Source organism: Homalodisca vitripennis, chromosome 4 (assembly GCF_021130785.1).
Source record: "Homalodisca vitripennis isolate AUS2020 chromosome 4, UT_GWSS_2.1, whole genome shotgun sequence".
Lineage (NCBI taxonomy): Eukaryota > Metazoa > Arthropoda > Insecta > Hemiptera > Cicadellidae > Homalodisca > Homalodisca vitripennis.
In genome coordinates this window covers 50045431-50072500 of record NC_060210.1, presented here as the reverse complement: position 1 = coordinate 50072500, position 27070 = coordinate 50045431, and the positions used below count along the sequence as shown (strand labels likewise).

At 32.2% G+C, this 27070-nt stretch overlaps 1 protein-coding gene across 1 annotated transcript in view; it reads left to right on the top strand.

Annotated features, from left to right (window-relative positions):
* The window catches only part of LOC124359304 (tyramine receptor 1-like), a 291787-nt gene extending 265579 nt beyond the window's left edge, over window positions 1-26208 (top strand). The window contains exons 4-9 of the mRNA XM_046811932.1: window positions 12491-12638; window positions 16153-16378; window positions 22148-22370; window positions 23459-23553; window positions 24152-24384; window positions 24563-26208. Coding sequence (XP_046667888.1) covers window positions 12491-12638; window positions 16153-16378; window positions 22148-22370; window positions 23459-23553; window positions 24152-24384; window positions 24563-24747 — 1110 coding nt within the window. The 3' untranslated portion in view covers window positions 24748-26208. The remainder of the gene's footprint in view (window positions 1-12490; window positions 12639-16152; window positions 16379-22147; window positions 22371-23458; window positions 23554-24151; window positions 24385-24562) is intronic.
* Window positions 26209-27070: the final 862 nt, after the last annotated feature.

The window sequence follows — 27070 nt, the reverse complement described above, 5'->3', positions numbered from 1 at the left end:
CTAAAAATCTTGTACGATGTAAAATCTTTCTTCGACTGTTAACCACTTAATTTAAAAAAGAATTTGCCGAATCATTCACTCGTTTTTGATATCGGGACATAACTAAACAATATTTAAATTAATGTCAATTATAACGATTTACAAATAATAACAAATAATACGCTTACATTTAAAAGTAATACTTTCCAAAGGAAATAACAAAATATTATAATATCAACATTTATTCTACATTCATCTGCTTATAAGAATAACTATCATAATTTTAATTATTATTATTGTATAAATGTATTATTCGGTTATTGAAATGGCTTCTATTTGTGTAGCAAGATGTGAACTAGGTACATCACGAGAAGGTGTAGTATTACACCTACACCTCGTCTGGGAAATGGGATGAATCAAAAGGAGGCATTATTCCTGTTTGGAGTAAAATAGATTCATCAGCCCTTACTGCCTTATTTTCTTTTATATTGTTTGTTTATATGGCTGTGGCTAAGTGATTATACAACAACTTGATTATATTATGAACAGTACATAAAGGGTAATAAGATTTTTTTAAGGAACTCGATAATGATGGTTGTTAATTCTGAATGGATAATTCCAAAACAAACCGTTGTTTAAGTTTGATTTACCTTCCGAAGAGTCTGAAATTACAATATTTTTATCTATGTTTTCGTATTCCATTCCATATCATCATTTTACAGGTCACCAATAGAAATCATATGTATGAGCTAAAGTAGGATATCCATAGTTAATGAGAAATCCAACACAAGCTATACTTGAGTTACAGTGATAATAGAGGAAGTTAATGCTTAGTAAAGTAATGCTTAGATGGTCCACAACCAGTCAGAGACAGGCATACGAGGTAGTATAGCGACACGATCACTTATATAACAAATTAATATTGATAAACAGAGTAAACCGTACACAAAATATTTAATTTTAATATTAGCCCAAAGTTAAATAAGGCTAAATTATATATTTTTTATTTACACTAGCTGTTGACTAGATCTAATTTCTGCATAATCTATATTGAAGTTAAAGTTATAATTCATGATAATATATGCACATAAATTATAAACTCAATAAAGTGGCATTATAGCTGCTTTTACCCACAAAGGACAAAAATAACGCAATTTATTATGAATCGTTAAAATGACGAGAGCTGACGAATTTATCATCAGTGACAGTTTGAGTTGCTTTGTTTGGTTGGGGTATTGAGATAATTTAACTTCTGCCATCTCTGTCTTCTCCAGACTTTAAATTCCTTCTTTTAATTACTGCCTATAGGCATTATTAATTTTATTTGAGAGTGCCGATGGTCGAGTGGTCTAAAACGTTGGACTTTGAGTCTGAATTAGAGATAGCGCAGGTTCGAATCCTGTCTGTGACCGTTGCACTTTTTATCTGTACCTTCGACCTTGTACTGTATCGACCCCCCCCCTTTATTCTGTTTGATAAGATCCTCGCATAGGCCAGTGGCCCATGAGGATGGGCAGAATAAGGCATAAAAGGAGATCGGCTTCTCCCTTAAACATAAAGAAATTGGGATTGCATTGAGGAACACATTTTAGTTTTTAGTATAGTATGTTGTGTCTTTGCCAACCCCTTCAGATGGTTACCCGAAATCTCAAACATTATTCAGAAAGTGCCAAATGTATCTAAGGCAAAATTTTTGTACTAATGTTGATTTAATTTTAAATTGTACTAAGGAGCTCAATCTCCACAAGGATTAAAGGCGTTCAGATTATTTTACACTCTAATCGTCGACGTTAAACATACCACAAAATACTGTGATCAGGGTGTATATTATGTCTGGAAACACCCAAATATATCCTTTAGTAATTTAAATATAAATTTGAAACCTCTCTTACAATCGTGATAGAGATTGGGCATCTACTTTTTGGAACAATGTTTTGTTTATGTCACACCAACGGGGGACGTCCTGCCGAGGGTATCGTGAATATTCTTAATGGAAGCCTATACCTTGTGATACATAATTTTAAAGGTAATAGCTTACTGAATTGAATGCCACAAACCGCATCTCAAAGGAATTATTCTATCAGAAAATAGAGCATTTTTAGTATTGAAAATTTACTGATGTTCAACAATGTAATTTTAACATGGTTCTTGCCACAAAATGTGTTACACTAATTTTTTAGCATTTTTTTAAATGTTCAATTAAATAAAACAAAAATTTCATTTTAAGCTGGTTCTATTAGCACAAATTTGCCAGTTTTTATTACAGTACAATTATGGAAATACTTATGTTATTGATTTCTTATTACAAATAAAAAATAATGTATGCTGTTAGAAAAGTCTTACAACAAACGTTTTACCTGCATTTGGTGTCAAAGCAATTGTTCGAACTGTGTTCCTTCTACGGTTTGACAATGAGCCAATCTTGTGTAAAAATGATTCGACAGAGTTGCCTAACATTTCTTCAGTTATCAAAGCAATCTCCTCTATAATCCTGTTTCTTAGGTCTTCCAAATTATGAGGCTTTCTTCTATAAACATTGGATTTTAAATGACCCCATAGGAAATAATCGATTGGTGACAAATCCGGAGATCTTGGAGGCCATTCGATTTCTCCTCTTCGGCCAATCCATTTATGAGGAAACCTTAAATCCAAATACTCTCTTACCTGTCTCCCCATAATGGGGTGGAGGCACCATCCTGCTTGAAACCATACATTATCAAAGTATTCTCCTGATGCAATTTGAATAGCTGGGGATTATTTCATTTTTGGAGCATATTGTAGTAAAGTTCGGCATTTAAATTTCCATTGATGAAAAAGGGTCCAACAATTTTGTTACCTAAAATTCCACACCATACGTTCAGTTTTTGTGGTTTGCTGTGAATGGGACTCAGTAATCCAATGTGGGTTTTCACTAGCCCAGTAACGGCAATTGTGCCCTGTTAACATTGCCATTTATGAAAAAAGTTGCCTCATCAGAAAATAGTTAAGTTGGTCAGAAAATCTCTATTGTCATCACATTTGCGCATCACAAGTTCACAAAACTCAACTCTTCTGTCGTAATCATCCTCACTTAAACTGTTGGACTAAAAATGAACTTTAAATGGTTTGTATTTATTAATTTTCAAAATCTTACTCACAGACATAGGGTGCATATCATGTTGCTGTGCAGCTTTTCTGAGCGATGTATGTGGGTTTTCAATAAATGTTTGCAAAACATCTAGTGCATGTTCTTCATCTGTTGCAGATTGTATCCTACCCGACTTTGGCCGATTACGTAAACTCCCTGTGATTTCAAAACGCTCAATAGTTTTTGATATTGTTGAAACACTTATGGAATTCCTTTCTGGGAAAGTGTCATTAAACAAATTACAAACTTCCGATAAGATTCTTTGACGATCGCCATATCCTCGCATCATCAACAGAGTAATTCGTTCTCTTTCAGACAATTCCATTAAAATGCCAAATAAAAAACTGAACTACTGTAATTAGATAACTTGTTGACAGCAATGCTTCAGAGACACTGATTAACTCGACAGGAATGATATGACCTTTGTCCATTTGTAATTCCCAAGCTTAGACCTGTCTAGTGAAAGCTCCATGCTCAACAAACTGAAACCTGTAGACCAGATGATTAATAACACAATAATGTTTCTCATAGGCTAGTGACCTTTGTCTCTTTAAACCTTCCTGCTGACTGGAAAAACACCAAGTACAGATTCATAAGTAATCAGAGAAAGTGACTTATAAGTTTTATTCATTGTAACAAAAAACTGGTAAATTTGTACTAATGAAACCAGCTTAAAAATAAATTGTTTATTTTATTTTAATTGAACATTTAAAAAATGCTAAAAAATTAGTGTAACACATTTTGTGGCAAGAACCCATGTTAAAATTACATTGTTGAATCATCAGTAAATTTTCAATACTAAAAATGCTCTATTTTCTGATAGAATAATTCCTTTGAGATGCGGTTTGTGGCATTCAATTCAGTAAGCTATTACCTTTAAAATTATGTATCACAAGGTATAGGCTTCCATTAAGAATATTCACGATACCCTCGGCAGGACGTCCACCGTTGGTGTGACATAACAAAAACATTGTTCCAAAAAGTAGATGCCCAATCTCTATCACGATTGTAAGAGGTTTCAAATTTATATTTAAATTATTAAAGGATATATTTTGGGTGTTTCCAGACATAATATACACCCTGTATATATACTGAAATTGAAATATCATGGTATAAAACCGAAGTATCTTTGATTATAAAAGACGCCTGCAATGTGTGCTAACTAGAATGCTAATTTGCTGGAATAGTTTTTGTTTGTAATTTATCCGATCATGACGCACTATAGTCTACCATCTAATGTAGAAGGTCAATAGAAAATCCATAAACAGTATATTTTGTTAGGTAAATCGATTCCGTCTAAATTAATTACAAATTTCGAATCCGTACCTAAACATCTACCGAGTTACAACCATTCTTGTAGATCCTACAAATTTATGTAATCATAAATATATTGTTGTAATTATGAAGTAATTCAATATAAATTAGGTCAAATTCTAAATTGATTATAAGTTTAAAAAAATTATTTTTTACAATTTAGGTAAAACTGTAGTCGAATAGAGACGCTTTTCAATGTAACCAAGCAATATTTTAAAAATGGAATTTTTCAAAAGTATATGCATATATATATTAATATATATCTTCAATAAGAATAGAAAAGAATAGAAGAAAAGAACATAAAAATTCTCTATATTTCGTCTTAAGACATTTTCAAGAGATATACAGTAGGTAAATAAGCAAATATATCAACAAAAAATAATAAACAAAAGAAACATCATATGTTAATAAAACTAATTTTGAATTACGTACAAAGAGTAAATAATTTTGCTTATTACAAGGAATATAAAGTTATAAATTAAAATTGTAGTTAAATGTGTAATGTTATAAATTAAAATTGTAACGTGTAATTTATACATACTGCTATCCGTATCTCAAATTTAGACCATCCGGGTGTTTAGTTTGTAGCACCCTCTGATGAGCTATTTCTAAATAATTTATTTTAAGTTTATGGGGGTTCTGAATTTTGTTAATACTTTTTAGAGAAAAGCATTCATCGAATTTTTTGTTATGCTCCATTGCGTGGGCCGAAATAGGATTTGAATTAATTTCAAGATTTGTATCGCTGCGATTTTTGTTCATTCTAATGTGCAATGGAGTTATGGTCTGACCAATGTAGTCCTTCGGACAGTCTTTACATTATTATAGTGAATGCTTGATTTATAGTCAGTGGATAATTAAGTAGAAGCCACCCTTCCCAATCTTCAAGACTTTTCAGATATTCAATAATAACAGAGGTCAGTAAATCATCATCAATCGATAACCCACTTTTTAATTGATATGATATTTTTTCACCAATTATCCCCATTGTGGTTCTGATTGGCTCTTTGTCCTCTTCTTCTTTGATGACGGATGTTTGTGTTTCTTTGTCAGTTAGATTGTTAAGTTTTAATGCATTATCTTCTGTTGGCAACTTTGATTCTTTTTTTCCTTTTTTATCGCCCTTTGCTTTTTTTGCAGATTTCTTATCCAATTTTTCCTTTACTTTTTCCTTTGCATCATTTTTTGGAATTTTATGTCCTTTTCCTTTGATCTTTTCTTCTACTGGAGGGGCAGATTAATATATATATGCATATAATTTTGAAAAATTCCATTTTTAAAATATTGCTTGGTTACATTGAAAAGCGTCTCTATGCGACTACAGTTTTACCTAAATTGTAAAAAATAACATGTACATATACATGTACATATTATATACTTTCAGTCTCTTCATCTAGTTGACTGGCTTTAATATAGAAACTATTAAGGGTGTTATAACAATGTTTCGGATACCAGGGTAGTAAAAACTTGATCTGAAAAATATAACTTTTAATTTTTAACCCTTTGATAGATTACTAATACTATCACCACCAAAAATAGTGTCACGACCATCGAGTTTTTCTAAAGGAAAATTTCTCTATCGATTTCAAGAAAATCTGGTTTTGTGCTCATGCAATGCAAATTAGTTTTCAGATTCAGAATTATTTGGTTCATTGTAGTTTATGGAAGGCTTCTACTCTCCTGAGGCATAAGTCTTGGTATTATTAGATAGTAATACCATGAATAAATTCATGAGTTCATCAGTTTTAGATAGCAAATGAAATAAAAGTAACCATTAGAATACATGATTTAGAGTAAAGGATGTTAAAGCATTAATTACATTTGTAGTTCCTTTATATTATTTAATATATTTTAGTAAGTTAAAAATTATTCACGTTAGTATAACACTGTTCTTGAGAAAACTGTGTACGAAATCGGTAGTGTCGTGTTGGATTCAGACCGGCCATTTGTAATGTAGATTCCCTGCATTTCATCGTGACTGAACCTGAAGCTGAATAAGTAATACTTTACTTCCCCCAAACATCCCATTTCTACGTTTTACTTTAATGAATTCCACTTATATTGCATATCTAGTAGGATATGAAAGTTCTTTTAATATTACAGATATATGTAAGCTGTTATGCATGTAATTAATTTGATTTACGTAGCATATAGTGTATTTAGAATAAATAGTTTTTAATAACATTTTTGAACTAACACAAATAAGAAATATATTTTTGAAAGAATTAGGACAGTATGCTCAATTATATTCACCACAAAATTCATGTTCATACAAAATGTAATTATGTGTATATTAATTATATATACTTGTATATTTATGATACTTATCAATAGCTACTGTGGAGGATGAGAAGATTTTTAGTGGGGTTTAATAACCCCTAATGATATGGATAACGGAATAAATGTATTCCACCAAAGTGATGCACGCCGAGAGAACGCTATTTGGCTCAAACCTTGGCGAATTGAAGTATGCAACATCTGATCTCATGGCTCGTAGCGTACTCCAACGTCGTCGTAAGAAATCGACACGTTTTTTAATATCTCAGCGTTTCAAGATGACGGTAATGTAGCTTTTAGAATTATTATATCATTTAGTTTTTCTTATTTCACTAAGTATTAAGATTGTGGAAATACTTTAAAAAAATGTAAAACAACATTTCAGCAGCAAGATAAAGTGAACGCTATAACTGCCATAGTATTTTAATAAATCATTTTAATCATGGCAAGGTGACTGATTGCATTTTTGATAACTTTGTATTTGACCTTTTAACAGTTAAACAATTTGAATCAACTTTTTTAATAATAATTTTGTAACCATTATTATAATCTATATATATATATAAATGAAACTGTTCGTGTGTAACAGCATCACTCACAAACGGCTGGACGGATTCGCCTAATTTTTTTTTTAAAAATTTGTTCGTCTTGATCTGTAGAAGGTTATAGGATACTTTTTATCCGTTTCCCGATTCAGGATTCCGCCCCACTGGTTACAGAAATACCCGTAAGAAATGCATTGCAGCAAACATATGTTATTAAGTGAAAGAGTGTTTTTCAAATTTTTTAATCAGCTGTTCTTTGTAAACATATATAATGCGACAAAAAATATATTTATATATAAATTGCTTTACACTTATAGTTTTAAAGCATAGAGTAAGCTTAAGAGAAACGACAAATTTTGTTTAAACTGTTTCTGCAATCATAATATATAAAAATGAATGTTTGTGTGTTTGTCCTTTATAGACTCAGAAACTATTGGACCGATCACTATGAAAATTTGTATTTTTCTATGTAGAAGGTTTATACGCAATGCCCATTGATGTAACTAACCACCAGGCTGTACTGCAAGATATAAAAGTTATCAAAGCGCCTGCACATTATAAACTGCAATTACAACACAGTAGTTACGTATATTAAAATATCCAAACACTATTTGAAGGCAAAGAAATATACGGGCAAAGCTTAAGAGACGCGTGCGAAGCCGCGGGAAACAGCTAGTTGTTATATAATTAACAAAAGTTACTGTTCTTAGCATTTGTTGGTTTTTTAAATAAAGAAAAATTACATCATTCATGAGTGTATTTAAGCAAACAACAGTTTTTCAAATCGACTCAGGTCAACGCTATATATTAACTAAAACTAACAGAAGGAACTAAATCACAGTTAAGTAATCACAAACTAGTTGGTGTTGATTATTGGAAAATTATATAATAATATCAGAGTAATGCAAATTAATTAATAATAAACTTATTTATAACCGATTACAGCGAATCAAAGCCTACATTTTATAAAAACCGAATATAAAACACTGTTTAAATATTTAATATTTTTTAAGTTTACGATTATGTCTGAATGTATATTAATATTTCAAAAATAAAAAGTAATATTATCATGCCTTTTTAGTAAAAATACGTTTATATAATAGCATAGTTGAATAAAATCTACTTATGTTTTTCTAACAATTTTCAAACAGTGCATCTTGAATTTGATACTCAACTCAATAACTGCACATGATATCTAAGGCCATTTTTCTTTTCGTTTGGTGGAGGTTGATCTTAATGGAGTACGCATAAGCTTGACTTTATCTTGGTTAATTATCATAATTAACTATAAATATTAATTATTATATAAAATACTAGTAATTAGCCTTGGTTTTGCATGCAATTTCGTAGGCTTTGCATGTGTATGAGCACTTCTGGTTCGAGTGAATTATATTTTCGGGACTAATGTTGAGTTTGCATTTTTTTCACGATTAGGATATAACCTCAAAAAGTGTATATTCATAGCCATTGTATTTACACAGGTTTAAATTTTTTTCTATAGTAAAATTTTCGAAATAGGTATATGACTAGATTTTAATCAGTTACACTAATAATGTCTATGAATATTTCAGTAGAACCGTTTCTATAATACTTACTGCACTAAAAGAAAACAAACACACATATTCATCATGGAAAGCAATACCTTTGTATTTATTATAATAACAGTATCATAAATTAGTATCAGTATCAGTTTTATGCCAGCAAAAAGGATCAAGGTATATGTATAAATCTAATTTTCCGAGTATTATTAGTCATATTTCTAAAGTACATGGTGTCTTTATTTAAACGGGCAACAATTTCGGTTTTGGAAACTTTAAATCTAATAACAAAGTTTAACTTGTGTATCTTTCCCTTTTAAAGAATGTATTTTTGTTTCTAATTGATACTTTATTTTAATAAAGGAGTTATGCGAGCTCAAGGTACTGAGATTCCTTATGGAATTTAAGATAGAGAACACAACTAAATAGGCGCTCGTTTGAATAGTATAAACTGTAATAACTACTTAAATTTTTGTTTTTCCTTACGATAATTCTAAATTAATATATGATATTTATACGTAAGAAATTACGGAACTTATGGATATTATGGAGTTATGGAAAATAATTATAATAGATTTGAGTACCACATTTTCCATAAAAATCTTATCTAATTTGAAAATTTAACATAAATTTAGTACAGATGCTCTTGGGTTTTAGCACCTATCCCCAAGTGAAATAATGAAATTAATAGCACAAAATAAATTCATTATAATTTTAAAATAGTATAATCTACATTGACCTTACCTATTTTAGGATTTAAATATAGCCTATGTTTGTTAATTCGGTTAGTTATGTATTATGCTGACACTTCTACTTCTCTTAAATCTATTTTAATAATGTTTATTATGAAAACATAAGTGTTATGTCATTGGATTAATTAAATTTGGGGTTTTCTACTCCATAGACACAAAAAAGACTCAATTTAAAGATTCGTTGCTACGTGGATATGCGTTTATTAGCGAGACAGTTTTTTCATCTATATTATCAAGAATATATTTTAGATAGTAAAACATTTGGATCCATTTCTGAGTTTATTCCGAAAGTTCATGAGCTCCAAAAGAGAATTTCTTACAGGAATAAAAAAATAATTAGCATTCCTAACAAGAGCTATCGAGAGTGGAAAAACCATTACATTGCATCCTTTTCCATCCACTGCACACAGCTCAAAGGTACGTTATTCGAAACATTTCCTGAATGGGAAACTCAAATTTTCAAGCAGCCTGCAAATTTTACATTGTAAATCACACTCCTTTCACATCTAGTCTTATTTTACTAAGATAAACCTATAACCTTCAGAATAGTATTTCAATTCCTAAAATATGAATTATAAAATTCATGTTGCAATAACCTCAATCAAGCATTACAAAATATGTTTTTTATTATAATACAAAGTTTTGTGAAAAATAAACAGTTAGATTGGTTTATTTTATGTTCGGTAATCTCAACACTAATTTTCAGAAGAAGCCCAGTAAAACTTAACGTAAATTAAGAAAAAATATGGTATGTTTACTATATTATTCATGTATCACTTTCAATGGTGTAATATAAATTATTTATATTGCATAAACGAGAAGTAATTCTTGTTCAAGCGGAAGTGTGGCAATTATTTATCCTCAATGAATGATTGAAAAAGTAACTGAATTCTTATTCTATCTAAGTTGGAGGAGTTTACTGTGGTTTAAGTTGAATTTCAAACAATTACGTTCCCATTCCTTGACGACAAGACAGAAATGTTTGTAGTTCGATAGTTTAATAGAAAAGGTAAACTTTCGAATTAAGTTATAAACATTTATTTAGGAAACCACAAACAACACTTAGGAATTCTTCCAATAATAATGTGACCAAGCAAACTTAGAATAAGTCTCACTAATTGTGAACCACCCTAAAGAAATAGGCATATATTAAGTTTGCTAGTGTATATTATACCCTATTAGTTTATGTTATGATTTTACATGGATGTTACAACCAACCTTCAGATGGCCACTAGATTATCAATAACTGCTTGAATAACACACATGTGTAATTATCGGTTTTATGTTAACCAAAAATAAACAACAAATAAAGCTCAAAAATGAAACTTTGGAAGTCTGCGGGGCAGAGCCCTGTGGATGTGTTTAAAACCCACAACTGCAGATCTAGAAGAGTGTACGAGCTTTCGATTGATACCAAATACGTGTGGTTTCGGTGTATACGAAGAAAGGAGATATTTAGCTCAAATCCCTGTTTCCAATTCCACCCCTGGTTTAAATTTTAAACTTGTTTACTAGACCTCTTTCCTTTCATCTCCTCTGTTTTCGTTCTTTTTGTTGCAAACCCGTACATTCTTTACTTCCCCTAAAAAATATCCTTCCACATACCCAAACATTTTGACAATAATAGGGATCTTCGGTGCCTAATTTCTCACCACATCCTTCTTTCGTTTTTTTATAGTATTCGTTTTTTATTTTATCCAATGTACTTTTTCACCTTTTACCTTATTTTAGTATCAAAAGTCGTCTTATTTCTCCCAATTCTGCCACATATCACAGAAAACTCCTTTGCTACTTCCTTGTATCCTATTACTAGTTTCACCCTGCGAAGATTTTCCTCATCAGTAACATCTCAGCTCGCTTTCTCTTGTAAATTAAATTCACAACCCATTAATACATGTTCTGCAGTTTCCTCTTCTCCACAATGGGTTCGCACGCGCGTGCACACACACACACACACACACACACACACACACACACACACACACACACACACACACACACACACACACACACACACAGACACACACAGAGAGACACACAGACAGACAGACAGACAGACAGACAGACACACACACACACACACACACACACACACACACACACACACACACACATATATATATATATATATATATATATATATATATATATATTTATATATATTTAACCTTTACAAAGTTATAGGTTAACCTTTACAATCAATGTTCACTGAAAATATGGTGGTTTAGTGATCTGTTAAAACCATACATACTCCTTTTCTCTTTAATCATTAGACCTAGTAGAACCGTACCTCCAATTACCCTTACTGCCTCGTATGATATCGTACTTTAAGCCTTAATCAAGTCCAAAATAAAACTCTTTAGACATCATGCTAAAAGGCCAACAGGATTATATAATTTTCTATAAATAGTTATATTTTTGACAGAACCATACAAAGCTTATTACAACTATATCAATGGAGTTGACTACGAACCACAGCGTTCACTTCCACTTACTTACTATCATGACTAAATACAATGGTGGTACTCATTGATGTAACATCTTATGAGTAATATAACATAGTTATAGAAAGTGCAAAATAATTTACGTAGTAAAATAACACAAGCATATAAGTATTGAGATTTGCTTCAAAGCTTATTCAATAACATTGTTTGCTAACATCGTATTCAATTAAATTATATTCATAGAACTCATTCCATGTTATGAAGGAGGGATTGTAAATTATTATTTCGCCTTGCAGCACTGCGCTGCGTTATAATCCAAATAACAAGTTCTTATTTATATACATATTTTTAAATGAGCTACATGCTGTTATTAATATTATATGATGAGAGTTCTGCTTTGATTTGAAAGGTTAAGACAAGTTCAGTTGTTCTATTCATGTTTGATTTTCAACAGAAATTGATACTTTTTAAATGTGTAGTTGTAATGTAATACTGTATTGCGCGTTTCTAACAGGTTGGCAATATGCTGATAATAGCTGCTGTGATCACTACGCGTCGCCTGCGCACCGTTACAAACTGTTTTGTCCTGTCGCTCGCCATCGCGGACTGGCTGGTGGGCTTCTTCGTTATGCCTCTGGCTGTTACTAAACATTTAAATAAAGGTGGGTGTTAGTTCATATTTTACGAAATTTATTACAATTATTTTTAAATATTGTTTATGGTTTCTTATTCCTTGTGGTATATATAATAAACGTGGCCTAACAACTCAAATTCATTAAAAAATATCTTAGCAAGGTGAATCAGAGCTATCAACAATAGAATAAATAAACAAAACTTACAATAATTTTTAAACTACCAAACACGAATTTGTTTAAAAAAATTATATTATTTAAAATAAGTTACACACGGCAAAAGGGCAACTTGTTTTACGATGGTGATATAAATTTTCTCAAATATCTCAAAGTTTAAATAGTTATATCATCATTGCAACAAAGTTAATATTTCTAACCAAAATTTATTATGTGGATATCATGGATAACTTATTTTAAACCCGTGTTAAATGTTGACAGCTAGTAAAATTTTAAAAGAACGCCTTTTTCAGTTCAAAATATTCATTCAATTTACACCACAATTAATTCGTACTTAACTACTTAAAAACAAACGTAATAAATATATTTGTATCAATATTTACAGTACAGCAATGACACTATAATTTAAAATTGAAAACATTGGATTCACTAGTTAATTAAAGATGCGAAATAAAGCATATTATTTCCAAAACGACGTAATAGTTTCCTATTACGTTTTAATTAATTATTAACTTAAGGTGAGTTAAACGGCCCTATACCGCCCATGTTAAATTAGTCTATTTGATGACCTGTTTCTTCAGAAACCAACAATGGTACAGGTTTCAAAATTTCACAGATTGTTCCTTATACCAATATAACATTGCTGAACTAGAATAAATATATTATGAAAATATTTTCATGAATTATAAAATTTTCTTTTAAATAGTATATTTTGTATAAACAATTTTTAAAGATATATGTTTTTAAATTTTATTTGTTAACATATTGTATCATCACCCAATAATACTGAGAACATGGTAAAAATATCATCAAGATATGTCAAGTACTTTCTGAGATAATGGGGCATTTATACGTAAAAACATAGTTTTCGGTAAATTGGATTTAAACAAAGTATAACATATATTGATACAGAAAAGTAAAAACTGCCCTACCTTAAAAAGCTTCAGGGTTATAATCCTGTAGGTTTGGGGCCTCTGTAACAAAGTTTGACCTTTTCTTGGCTAGTCTTGCTTCTTTTGTCGCATCTAGTACAGCTTTTTCAGCTTTTCGCAGTCGCTCCTCGTCCAATTTTTTCATTAAGTCCAAGCTCATGTAATACCTTTAGCCTAGTAATATTGCCATAATTGAATGTACTGACAGCTTCATACACTCCTAACTCTAGTGTTAGCCTTCCTACAAATGTGTTTTTTGGTATTCTAGTCCATACGACGTTGTTGAAAGCTTCATTGACGTTCTGAGTTTTTCCATGTTATGTATTAAGTTTTTCCATCTTCTTGTAAGTCTGGGTTGGCTAAATGTCTAAAATCTGGTTTCAAAACTTCCATTACAGGTACAGGAATGGAGTTCTTAAGGCTGAATGTTGAGAGCTTCTTCTTATCTTCAGCTAGCCTGTACTTGCACCATGTTTTGGGCGGTGGAGGGCATAGGCCATGACTTGGATTCTCATCTGTCGAAATCTTATGATAATAAATTGCCCATACAGCTCTTTTCATTTGATTTAGATCTGTGCAATTACCTCTTATGGCATTGCTGTAATAAGTTTACAACTCATCAATTTTTTTGTCAGATAGCCTACTTTTTATCGACTTTCCATCGGACAAGTCTTTACCTTTGTCGGAAGCTTTTGTGTTTCGCAGTCTTGATCCTATACGCTTTGCTACATGGTTTATGCACTCTAACTTAGACACTACTAAATCAGGATAAGGATTACTATCTACAACTGCTAAATAAGCCTTGGAGTCTCCATCACTCAACATCTCCTTATACCTAACACCTCGCTTGTTGATAGAATGGTTGAAAATGTCGTGCAAACATAAAAAAAAAACTTTTAATTGTCAGAACATTATGATTGACCCATCAAAAGTTTCGTAAAGCAATGTAGAATAATAATTCACCATAAAATTAAAAAATATTTTTTTGCATATTTTACCGTTTTACTCACCTTAAGTGGAATACAAGACTTAGTTACGTTCTTATAGAAATATTTAATATTATTCTGAAGAGCTGCATTTAGTGTTCCATGTTTTAAAACTTACATTAATATTCTAAAATTACTATTTAACCTTTAGCTATTAAATTGGATCCAATGAATTCAATATGAACAGACTGAATAATTTTAAAAGCATTTAAAAAGTACAGCTAACAGTTTAATCTATAATACGATTATAAAACAGATTTTGATGGAATATACACAAGCACTATAAATTGGTCGAGGCTACACAGTAGGTGTTTGGCAGACAGTGCTACTCTTTTGTCAGCCGATTATCGAATGTTCCTTGACAGCCATATGATGTTCCTCTTTTAATAAAAATCAGATGTTTCACATTGTTAATTTGTTCAACTTGTATTTCTTTACTAAATTAAATAGATAATACTTTTATTGAATTCCTCGAGTTCTCATGATTGTTTTACTTCATAAATACACTGTTAACTTAAATTTCAATGTTTTATTTTATTAGTAGTAAAACTTGTATAAACATATTTTAAGGGCTAAATATGAACTTAAAAAATAACGCAAACAATAATTAATGTTTCATGTATGGCATATAAAAATATTAACTTAGAAAGCCATAGTATATATAATAATCTTACCAGATATAAAAAAACTCTCGGTAAGAATACCATTAGCCAAACAAAAAATTCAAAACAACACTTGCCAGTATTTCAACAATTTGAGTTATGGACTTGGTACTTCGAAATGAGTGACGAGCCTACGAAGTATCGTATTATTAGTTTACATCTACATGAACTGAAAAATAAATATGGGTATTCTCACAGTTCGGCCGGAAGAATTGTATCTTCGAAGAAGTAATCGACATATTACTGTAGTTATGATTTCATTTACATAAAAGTACATTCCGTGCTCAAATTGCAACCTATAGCTCAGTATATTAGGTAAAGAAATGGTTAAGCGATATCTACACACAATTCGTTTATAGAATGTTGGGCATTTGCCATCATGATAAATAACAAAAATGGCTTAGTGTTCCAATTTCAGACGATTTAAATGAACCATCTTCCTCTAGAATCATTAAATTAAAACAAAATTAAAAAATGTAATTAAAACATGAATCTAGACAAACCGTGAGCACTACACAGCATATATCAAACGAACCAAAGAAGGTAGAAGACTGAAGAAAATCAATTTACACTTCCTGTTGTATTGTGATGCATTATCTCAAAGAAAATGGTCTGAAAGTCTATGGTTGGGTGAGAAAAGGGTCTTTGGGAGATGCCATTCACCTTAGATTTTGGATTTGGATCTCAATGTGATAGTATGTATAAATTTATAATATCAAACTTTTACAATAGTACGAAGATTAGTTGATAAATATTAATTTGTAATCAACAGAAATTTGTTGCACAGGCAAGTGGATACTGGGTCAAGGGCTGTGTATAATTTGGGTGTTCTGCGATGTCTGTGTATGCACCGCCTCCATCTTGAGTCTGTGCGCCATCAGCATCGACCGTTACTTCGCCGTCACTCAGCCACTCAACTACTCTCGCCGCCGTCGTTCCAAGCGGCTTGCAGCTCTCATGATCCTCTTCGTCTGGATGGCAGCCATCGTCATCACTTGTCCTCCAATGATCTGGTAATTAATGTTACTCACTATTGTCTTTGTAACACGTCTAATATAAGATAACTTGTGATACAAGGAGTAGATTAAAAGTAGAATACTATTATATTGATTTCTGGTGTAATTTATCCTAATAAGTTACCTAATTCAATAACAAAAGTACTAGCTTTTAATGAAATCGATAGGAGAATTTCCCCTAAAAGCGAAATTAAGTGCCAATCGCACTGGTTTTCGCGCAAGTCACAATTAGAGCATATCAAAGGGTACAAAATATAAAACAATAGTTTTATTAGATCATATCTTTCTTAGATTCATTCACTTAGAACTTAATTTCACACATAAAAACAGTTATATAATAATGCATGTTTTATTACGCTAGCAATTCTTAAATCTTAAAAAAATATCCATCCTTCATAAGACACCGCAGAAGAGCGACAGAGTGGAACAATTAAAATAACAGTTCCAGTGGAGTGCCATGACCTCGTCTTTACTGTAAAATGCATTTGCGATTAGAGCCGATCACACGTGATTTTAAAATAGTTAAGCTTTGAGGGACTTTTAAATATTAGACTTAAAAAATAAACTTAAATCTAAAATGTAGAGCCAGATTAGAGTCAACAGTTTCATATTTTTTAATATTGGCTAATACAGCTCTCTCCGGTGTAGTTTAGCAATTCCTCGGACAAAACGCTTGTAACGTTTACGTTTGAGCAACCTCCCTACAAGTCCTATTCGTAACGGAGATATAAGTCAACATTTACTGAGTTGGCATTATTTGGACAGTTTCTAAAAATATAAAATATGTTTGTCGGTAACTTGGGACAAAGACAGTGAAAATCCCTAGTTAACTATCTATCAAGATGTATTTTTAACTTGCAGACAAAATGTAATTACTGTAGAATCGAACGTCTTCTATCAATACAAATTTTGTCTCAATACTATGGTACGGTACTAATTGGGCCACTTGAGTGGCACTCCTCATATCCCGTAATATTCCAGTTTTTGAATGAGGGTCTGGTGATCAACAGAGTCAACAGCTATTGATAGGTCAAAAAATACTTTTAAGTAAAAGTAAAGATGTATTATTTTACTAGGCACAATAAGAACAAGACTTAAGACTTTTTTTGCTAAGTGTCTTTTAGAATTTTAAAATCCTCTACTATTATACAGGCCATACGTACACCTGCGTGAATTATAGACTTCGGTACCTATCCATATTGAATTGTTGGTAATAGTTTTATTTCTAAAAATCTCATACACTGAATAAACGTAACACTATGTTCATGTATTCTTTTTCTATCGCGCATTATGTGAAGGTGTGTACCATATTTCCTGCCTCTATCTTTCGTGTTTTTTTACTAGTTTTACTAGGTGTTGATTCACTAAAATTAATTTATATGGATGAATCCCGATAAACTAATTTTGTTATAAAGAATCATATTCGGTATGTTAAAATAATTTTCTGTCTAACATATTTCCAGTATTATTGAGAAGTTTGCCTTGTGCTCCGATCAAGAAAATGTATCAACGAAAACCAATTTCGATCATAACTCGTCTTCTTTCGGCTCTTTTCATTTACCTTCGATGTAACTAAATTCGATTACCTTATGGCATTTGAAACATTCACGGCTTTGTACAATGAGGTGGGTTTTATAACAGATTTTAATAGTATTTTCATTGCATTGGATAGTTTATTGTTTATTAACGCAATCAAATTTTAAAATAACTTCGTCTATGAAATCTGCATTACACTAATCATCAAGCACTTTACAATAATAATTGTCTAAATTTAAATTTAAACAAATATTTTTGTCTCTTTGATGAACATCAGCTGTTAAGTATCAGATCACTTTGTATTGTGTCATAGCGGAGGACAAGGTGCTGGATTGAAGATTAAACATCCCAAAGTCAACAAAAATTTAGAAATAAAATATTGATTAAATAAACAATTTCAATTGGACAGAATTTTAAATCTAAACCATTCTCGAATCCACCTGAAGACACACAACAAAAGTCATTAAAATCGGTCCAGCCGTTTAGGAGGAGTGAAATACACACGCACACAAGAAATATATCTATATATATATATACATTATATATATATATATATATATCGATAATTTTTGGTGGAGTAAAATAAAAATTTATGTGGTGTTTTAAGTTTTGAGATAAAAAGAAGAACCAAACAGGTTATTAAATTATTCAAGTTTTCTATGTAAATATTTTTACATGGTTTTATTTTATTTTATAATTTTAAAGGAAAGTCTCTTATCACTCTGGCAACTACCTTATTTTTGACTGAAGTCAGAGCTATTTGTAAGGCTGGACTCAGTACTGATAACGAGTAACGCTGAATCTGGTATGAACAGCACTGGTTAGCTCCATCTGAGGACTACGAGAAAATGTCTTTATTTCTTTAAGTTACTAACAGTAGCCCCTACGCAGTCAAAGCCATTACACACCTGGTAAACGTTTCCCTGGTTGGCAGCGTGTTTCCAAATTCATGGAAAACAAGTATTGTTCGGCCAATACCGAAAGGGCAAGCTGCCAATCAGATAGACCAGCTTAGGCCAATTTCAATACTCCCAGCCATGTCTAAGATACTGGAAAAGATTGCCATTAGACAAATAGACAGTTTTATGAAAACATCGGATATTTTACCGAAGCTGCAATCGGGCTTCAGGCGCAATCATAGTACATGTACAGCCCTGACAAATCTTTTCAGTGATATGATTGACGCCAAAGACAGGGGTAAATATAACTCCATTGTTATGTTGGATTATTCTAAGGCCTTTGATTCAATGGACCATGAGATGCTTTTAGCGAAGATGAGCTATTATGGCTTTGACTTGAGCGTAGTCAATTGGATAAGGTCATACTTAGACTCCAGGCTGCAGGTGACGCGTTTAGGGAGTGAAACATCAACCACGCTTGTGAAGTATCGAGGCATTCCTCAAGGTAGTTGCCTAGGGCCTATTCTGTTCAATATGTACACAGCCGATATGCCAAGCTGTGTGCAAAATTGCACAGTTCATTTGTATGCTGATGACTCGCAGCTGCACTTGTCTTATGAGCCATCGCAGATGGTGTCAGCCATTGATATGATCAATGCCGACCTTGAAAAAATATTGGGGTGGTCAATGGCGAATGGGCTGAAACTAAACATAGGCAAGTGCACTGTGTTGCATACGGCGCCACACAACATTGTGCAGTCCCTCAGTGAAAGAGGAGTGATGGTGAGGCTCGATGGCCAGAGTTTGGCTGTATTTGATAGGGCGAGAACTCTTGGCGTTGTGCTAGACAGTGGCCTCACGTTCTCTGACCATGTCACGCATGCCTGTCAACGAGCACTCGGTAGACTGAGGGGACTCTACAGATTTAGAGATATTTTACCTGAGTCTGCGAAGCTACGTATCATGCAGTCACTAGTCCTGTCCGTTTTCGCCTACTGTTTCCCAGCCTACGGGAATAGCATTTCTGGAGAAGACATGCATCGCATTCAAAAGTTGTAAAACTCTGCTATCCGTTTCATTTTTAATTTGAAACGATTTGAGCATGTCTCTCCTTACAGAGATGCCGCTGGGATGATGTCGGTAGAGACCGTCTGCAGGGTCATGACGTGTTGCATGGTCCACAAGGCTCTTGTTAATCAGGAGCCTCAGTACCTTAGTGAGAAGCTCTCATTTCGGGATGAGGTCTCTCAGCGCAGAACCCGCCTTGGGAATCTTCTTCACTTTCCCAAAGTTAGGCTGGAGTTGGGAAGGAGGAGCTTCTCTTATTTCGGCCCGAAATTGTACAACGACCTCCCACCAAACGTGAAACAATGTTCAATAGCTACATTTAAGAATAAGATGAGGCAGAATTTGCTTAATGTATAGATTTTATTTATTTCTATTTAATTTTCATGTATATGTTGTATTTGACGATAGTTGTTCTGAAAAGCAGTTGTTCTGTATGTAACTGAGAAACGCTTGATGAAAATAAAGACAACATTATTATTATTATTATTATTAACAGCAGATTTTAAGTGTCTAAAGATAAGAAAAATATAATAAAAAATTATTATGCTATATTTAAAATAATTTTTGAAGGTCATAGTTTGACCTTCACCAAAACCTAAGCATGTCTAGCGATTGATTTCTTTGCTAGAGAAAATTCTTCCATAAATGTCAACAAAACAAGATTTTTTGAATATGCAATACAAATTGACTCTTGGCTTATGGGCTCTAAAGTAACAAAAATACAACAAGCTCTAACAATGAAAGGAAAAAGGAGGTATTATAATTCAAGAGGACAAAAAGGTCATAAATATTTTGATTTTTATCTTACTGAACTAGTTAACACTAATCTTGCAGTAATCCTTAAAATCGTTACATATAGGATAATCATTATTAGATATTTGCATTTGAAAAAGGTTTAATGTCGGATGTCATACAATATCAAGTATTAGGAGACATTCGAAGTTGGTTGAATCTCCTAATTTCTCTACCTATCACATAATTTTATTTTGGTATGTATCTTTTTAATATGCCATTTGGATCTAAAATGCCAAAATAGTATGCACTTACAATGAAGAATAGAGACTTTTGGGTTTAACATAAGTGACATTTATTTTGTTTACTTTAAAGGAAGTTTTATAATCAAATAAATAATTCCTTGTAAAAAACATATACAAATAATTGTTGTATATTTTGTCACTGAAAGTATAAAAGTATTAATTTTATTGTCTTTAAGAATTATATAGCAATTACCGTTTTAAATTCGTGCTTGTAAAAATGACCGATCCAATAAATCTGAATATATGATTGTCTAAAATAATTTGACAACACGTCAAAACTTTAGTAGTTTTCATTATTTTCTTTAATAATTTTTTAAACTCATACCAATAACGTTTTGGGCATGTATAGCTTGGTAGTTATGAATTTCTATGACGTGTTACTTCTTCATAACACTTGTATTAATCAATCTATTTTTTTTAACATAACTATCTACTATGGTATATTTATTAAGGAGAATATATGTTATATCGGTTAAAAGGTTTAGCATCTTGTTCTTTTTGGATTGTAGTCTTCTGGGAAATAATGCATGGTTGAGGCATTTTAGTGTTCAAATCTTAGTTTTTTCTGAACTGGTGTAAAGTTGCAATATCACAATGTCAAGTCAGCTTACCAGTTTCGAATAATATATGTGTAAAAAATTCACAACTTTATTCATAAGACTGTTTTATGACAGTGTTTATATAGTATACACAATGAATTTGATGTTTTATATGCATCATTAGTGCAATTTATAGTAAAATTTTGATGTAAATTTTTATTTGATAAGTGCTTCACATTACTGATTAAGCACTGCGTACAGATGTTTAAGACAATTATTAGAACTTTAGCTGTTAGTTTTAGCAGCTGTTAAATGCCAGATTATGAAACATGAATACTAATTTTTTTTTAATTCTAAAACATTCTAGGAAACTATTGCAATCTTTTTTATACAAACCTGCCTTGGATTTCAAAGAATATTTTACAAAAAGAATTAGCTGAATTGGTCCAGCCATTCTCCAGATAAGCACTTAGCAATATATTTTTATTTATTATTATAAAATATGGTTTTATACTTGTACATCTTACAGGCTAAGTTGAAGAAAGACTTAATAGTCCTAATATTGTTTCTCAGAATAGAGGTATTATTTAATTATTCGTTTTGGATCATTTTTGTTGCTCAATATCTAATACTTCGCAAACAGTATACCTTAATAAATCTAAAATAATAGATTATGTATGTCTTCAGGTTTCGCACAGACACCCCGTACCTGAACAACGAGACAGACGTAGATTGCGACTACAGCGACCACAAGGGTTACGTGGTTTTCTCAGCAATGGGGTCGTTTTTTGTGCCGCTGATCGTAATGTTGTACGTGTACGCTCGAATCTCCTGCGTCATTGCTGGGCGACACAAGGACATCACTGCCATCAACAATCCTCCCCAAGTCAAGTGGCCACTCAAATCTACTGTTAGTGTGCTGTATAAATATAAATATCATATTAAATATGTCAGGTAGATCTGGTAATTGAAATTATACAAAACCATTAATTCTGTAACACCATCGGAAGTTTTATAAGATGTTAAAATTGTGTTTGTATCGTAATTTAAGGAAATGCAAAGGCTAAATTAAGCACTAATTTCATTAGTAATGATCATAGGCGGGTAAGTCCGTTTCGTAATAAATATTAAACTTAAATAAGCCATCATACGGCATCTGTAACTCAACGATGAGACGTTTGAACTTCGTGACAAATAATGTAATTGGGACAAATTTGCACGTATGCCATTCATATAGCTCCACCGCACGAGGCTTGCAAAACATTACTGAAGGATTTTTCAGTCATTATTCAGTAAATAGTACTTGCAACGAAAAATGTATACGATCATCATCTACAGACCCTTTTATTTACATTAAGCATGAAAACCTTTCTAATATTTGGTGACCTTTTTTAGTATATTATGTTAAACTTTATATAACATTACCTAATCAATTAATGTTTTCGATGTTAACTGTGAAGCTAAGGTGACAAAAAAATGCAATATTCAGCCTCATATCAAATACAAATAGTCTTTGGTCTTCAATAATTATCTAATAGTTAAATAATGATGCACTTTTGTACATTAAGATTCGTTATATTGTACCTTAAATGTTCAAGAAATAAATATTAGACAAAACAAACAGAATGAAATTCTCCTATAGAGTGCATATGACCACTCCAAGCTAAACGCTACTTTTCTATATACCCTACGTGCTCTAAAACCCTTTACACTTTACTTTGCATGTATCCATTTTGATAAATCATCTTGACTATGTCAATGGTGTGTGATACACCCACTACATACTACAAAGCTACTACTGTTAAGCTAGCTATTATTGTTACTGGTTAACACTCTATGTTACATGTACCTATCTATATACATTACCCTGAATGTGAATACTGTTGTTTATCACACTCACAGTATACTACTAATTAAAGAGTTGATTATATTTATTGAGATCAACCATTACTGAAATCTATGAAGTTTCACTTAATAATATTTCTCTATATTCTTTAGAAACAATCAAGAAAGCCAATGGCCTCATGTCTAGAGGAATCAGATCTTGCCAGAGAATCATCAGAGAGCGAAGAGGTGGCTGTTAGAATATCAAGGTTAGTTCAGTTAAAAGTAACTGTAATAATCTTTAAATAACTTGACAATAATTACTATAGCCAGTATATTTTTATTAAAGGTACCTCACAATGAGCAACACCTTTGGTAGTCCATTTTAATTAAGGGTCTACTAGAAAAGTAGCTGCAGGAATAGCGTACCAGGGACTTGTCCATCCGGCAGGAAAACAAGACGATTAAAACTAACCTAATCTGTGTCAGTTGTAAATACGAGTCACCAGAGAACAGACTTCCGAACCAATGTCTACGGCTCTCAGAGAACAGCATTAGGATCTCATCCACCCGTCGGCTTAGACTAACCTAGTCTTTATTTGCCCAGTGCGATGACAAATTTCTAATAAAAAAGATTACGGGATCATCGTCTATGGCTCTCGGACAATAGTACCACGAATTAATCCATCTAGTGACTCAATCTGGTAGGAGATAACCTTTATCTAGTGTTTTCCAGTGTAATGACGAGTCTCCCAGAGAACAGCCTGCAGGATCGTCGTTTACGGCTCTCAGACAACAGTACCAGGGTGTCATCCATCCGGCGGAAGATCAAGGTGGCTCAGACTAACCTAATAAGTGTTTTTCCAGTGTGATGACGACTCTTCCAGAGAACAGATTGCCAGACCGGCGTCTACGGCTCTCAGACAACAGTACTAGGGTGTCATCCATCCGGCGGGAGAACAAGGCGGCTCAAACTCTTAGCATCGTTGTTGGTGGCTTCATAGCTTGCTGGCTGCCCTTCTTCGTCGCCTATCTCATCGCACCATTTCTCAAGCCGACGAATATCCCGGATGAGCTAATGTTTGTTTTAATCTGGCTAGGTAAATATACAGTACATTACATTTAATGCTAAGTTTCTATTTAATATTAAGAAACAAATCATGCCAGTTTCCTGTTTCTTCTAAAATGTTAAATCCACACATTCTAGCCTCTTCTTTGTAAATTTGTAATAATATCATTAAATCTAAAATATATACATAATACAGTTTGTTGTTATAGGCTGGATAAATTCCGCCATAAACCCATTCATCTACGCCTTCTACAGTCCAGATTTCCGGTTAGCGTTCTGGAGACTGACAGTTCGACACTGTATCCCACGCCAGGCAGCTTGTCGGCAGCTGAACAACTCATCTCGCCAGAGCATGCACATGCGGGACAGTGTGTTAGGATACCCTCGGCCATGATCTCAGCGTCAGTCCCGCCTCCTGCGGGACAGAGACGCCTGCGTCTGATCCTCCTGGACAGCATTTATTGATCTCAGAGAAACACCCAAAATTTATATTTTGGGTTAATGAACATTTATCTCAGATATAAAACATTCTAGTCTCATAGAGTTCCACGGTGTATACTAAAAAACATATTGATGGACCTGCGATGTTAATTTATTTTCTTATAATATGTCCGCTGCAGTATTTATAAATATTGGCTGCAGGACACTATAAATGTCGCATGTGTTTGTTACATGGAGCTGCTATGTTTTGTCAAATAAGTTGATGAGATTGTTACTTATAATAAGATGTTTTGTAAGATGTATACAGAGAAAGGGACATACAGCAAAAGAGCGCTTAAATTCAATTCAAGTTTTGTAATATATATAATACTGCTTTAAGAGTGTCTAAGTAACATGTATGTATTGTGTTCTGTAAAAAGGCTTACTTGTATTTACAAGATATGATTGATAAAATAAATCACTGGGAGCATTTACTTTTAACATTTTCTATAATTAAATAACAGATGAATGGTTTTGCATAAATTGGATTACAGGTATATTGTAAGGTTAACTAACAGTTAAATTGACTTAATTAAGTATGTGCAATATCAATGCACATTCAAACTGGCTGGTTAATACTATTATTCTATGTTCGGATATCTCTCTACAACAATTTTCCTAAACAAAAATTTTAAACCATTCAGAAACAATACCTATTTTTAAAAAATGCAATTTTAAACAAATCAGTTTTCTCATTTGTATATTTAAAAATAATTCAAAGTTTTAATAGTAATAACACATTTCTTTGTTAAACTGCTACACATAAGTCAAAACATCAATAAACACATAACACTTTTACTTATAATCAGTTGGTAATCAATGATTGGACATTTATCACTAATATTCTAATAAATAAGTAAGAGATATAAATATCTTTTATTATCACATTTTAAGAAGGGTCTACCATAATTATTGTAACGGCAAATCTTACACTTCATGTTTCTATGTAGTTTTTAAAAGTAAAACATGTAATATATAAATAGAAGTCTCTCGCATAAGATTTATATTTACAAAGAGGAAAAGACATAAGTCGGTTTTACATACTGCTCAGTTAAATTTTATTTCAGTAGAAGGAGATTTTTCTGATAACTAAAGCGATTTATACGAAAAATAGAGGATATAGAAATTAGAATTCACGTGGAATTCAGTTATACCTAAAACTAGCCACGTAAGTGCAAAAAAGCATACAAATTGCTGGTTGAAAGTCATTCTTGTAAATGGTGTACATGCATACATAATATTTTATATATGGCTCTAGATGTAAGAATATACAATTGTTGTAAAATAGCACCATCATTAGTATTCACTGTAAGATTGGTGTAATTTTTATATCATTAGGCTAAATAGATTTTATCGCAAGTTTTAAGTGTCGTGTTAGCCTTAAATGTAATTTTAAAATACTTTAAATAAATCTTTTTCTACAAATATTGTTTGATTATAACTATGCTCTATACACTTGTTTAATTTGACTGAAATGCCTATTTTACACAGGATACCATTTTATTTAATAAAAATCAAAACAATTTTATCAAACAACACCGCTTCGGCCGTGATTACTCTTTGAACGTTACATCAGTGCAAATAAATAACCTAGACGTTGGTAATATTTAAGAGACGGTAGGTACCATGATAATCTGCAAATGAAGCAGAGATGTGAAAATAAGTTTATGATTAAAGACAGGAGAACTCCTTTTGTAACTATGATTTAGGAGTAGGCCAACTGGGGCCCATTAAACGTTCAGTTATTACAACCTGTCCTACTAGATTTACTGGTGCGACTTCGGCGTGATTTATTCTTCCTGTTATACGTAGTAGCGTCAAGGGGATGTCCGTCATTCCTAATATCCTGTCCCAAACATGTCTGTTGAAATTAACTTATTGTACGAAGTTAAATTCAGTTATATCATCTAATATATCACTTTTGGTTAAACTTGCTCTTGAACCTTCTCGTTATTCGGATAATTTTGTGATAAATTAGTATTACGGTAATCAGAAATACCGTATCCGTTAAAGACAAATGTTTTACGTGACTTGAACTTTCATAAACTTTACTTACTTATTTGTCAAAAAACATAGAGGCGTTTGTTCACCAACAGTTTTATATAAGCAAGAATTACAACGAAAAAACATGGAATTTAAAAATGCATAAACAATTTACTTGTGTGTAAGATGAATCTGTACACTAGTTGGACACGCCATCTTTTTCTACATATCCTTTAAGTGTGTAATGTTTATTG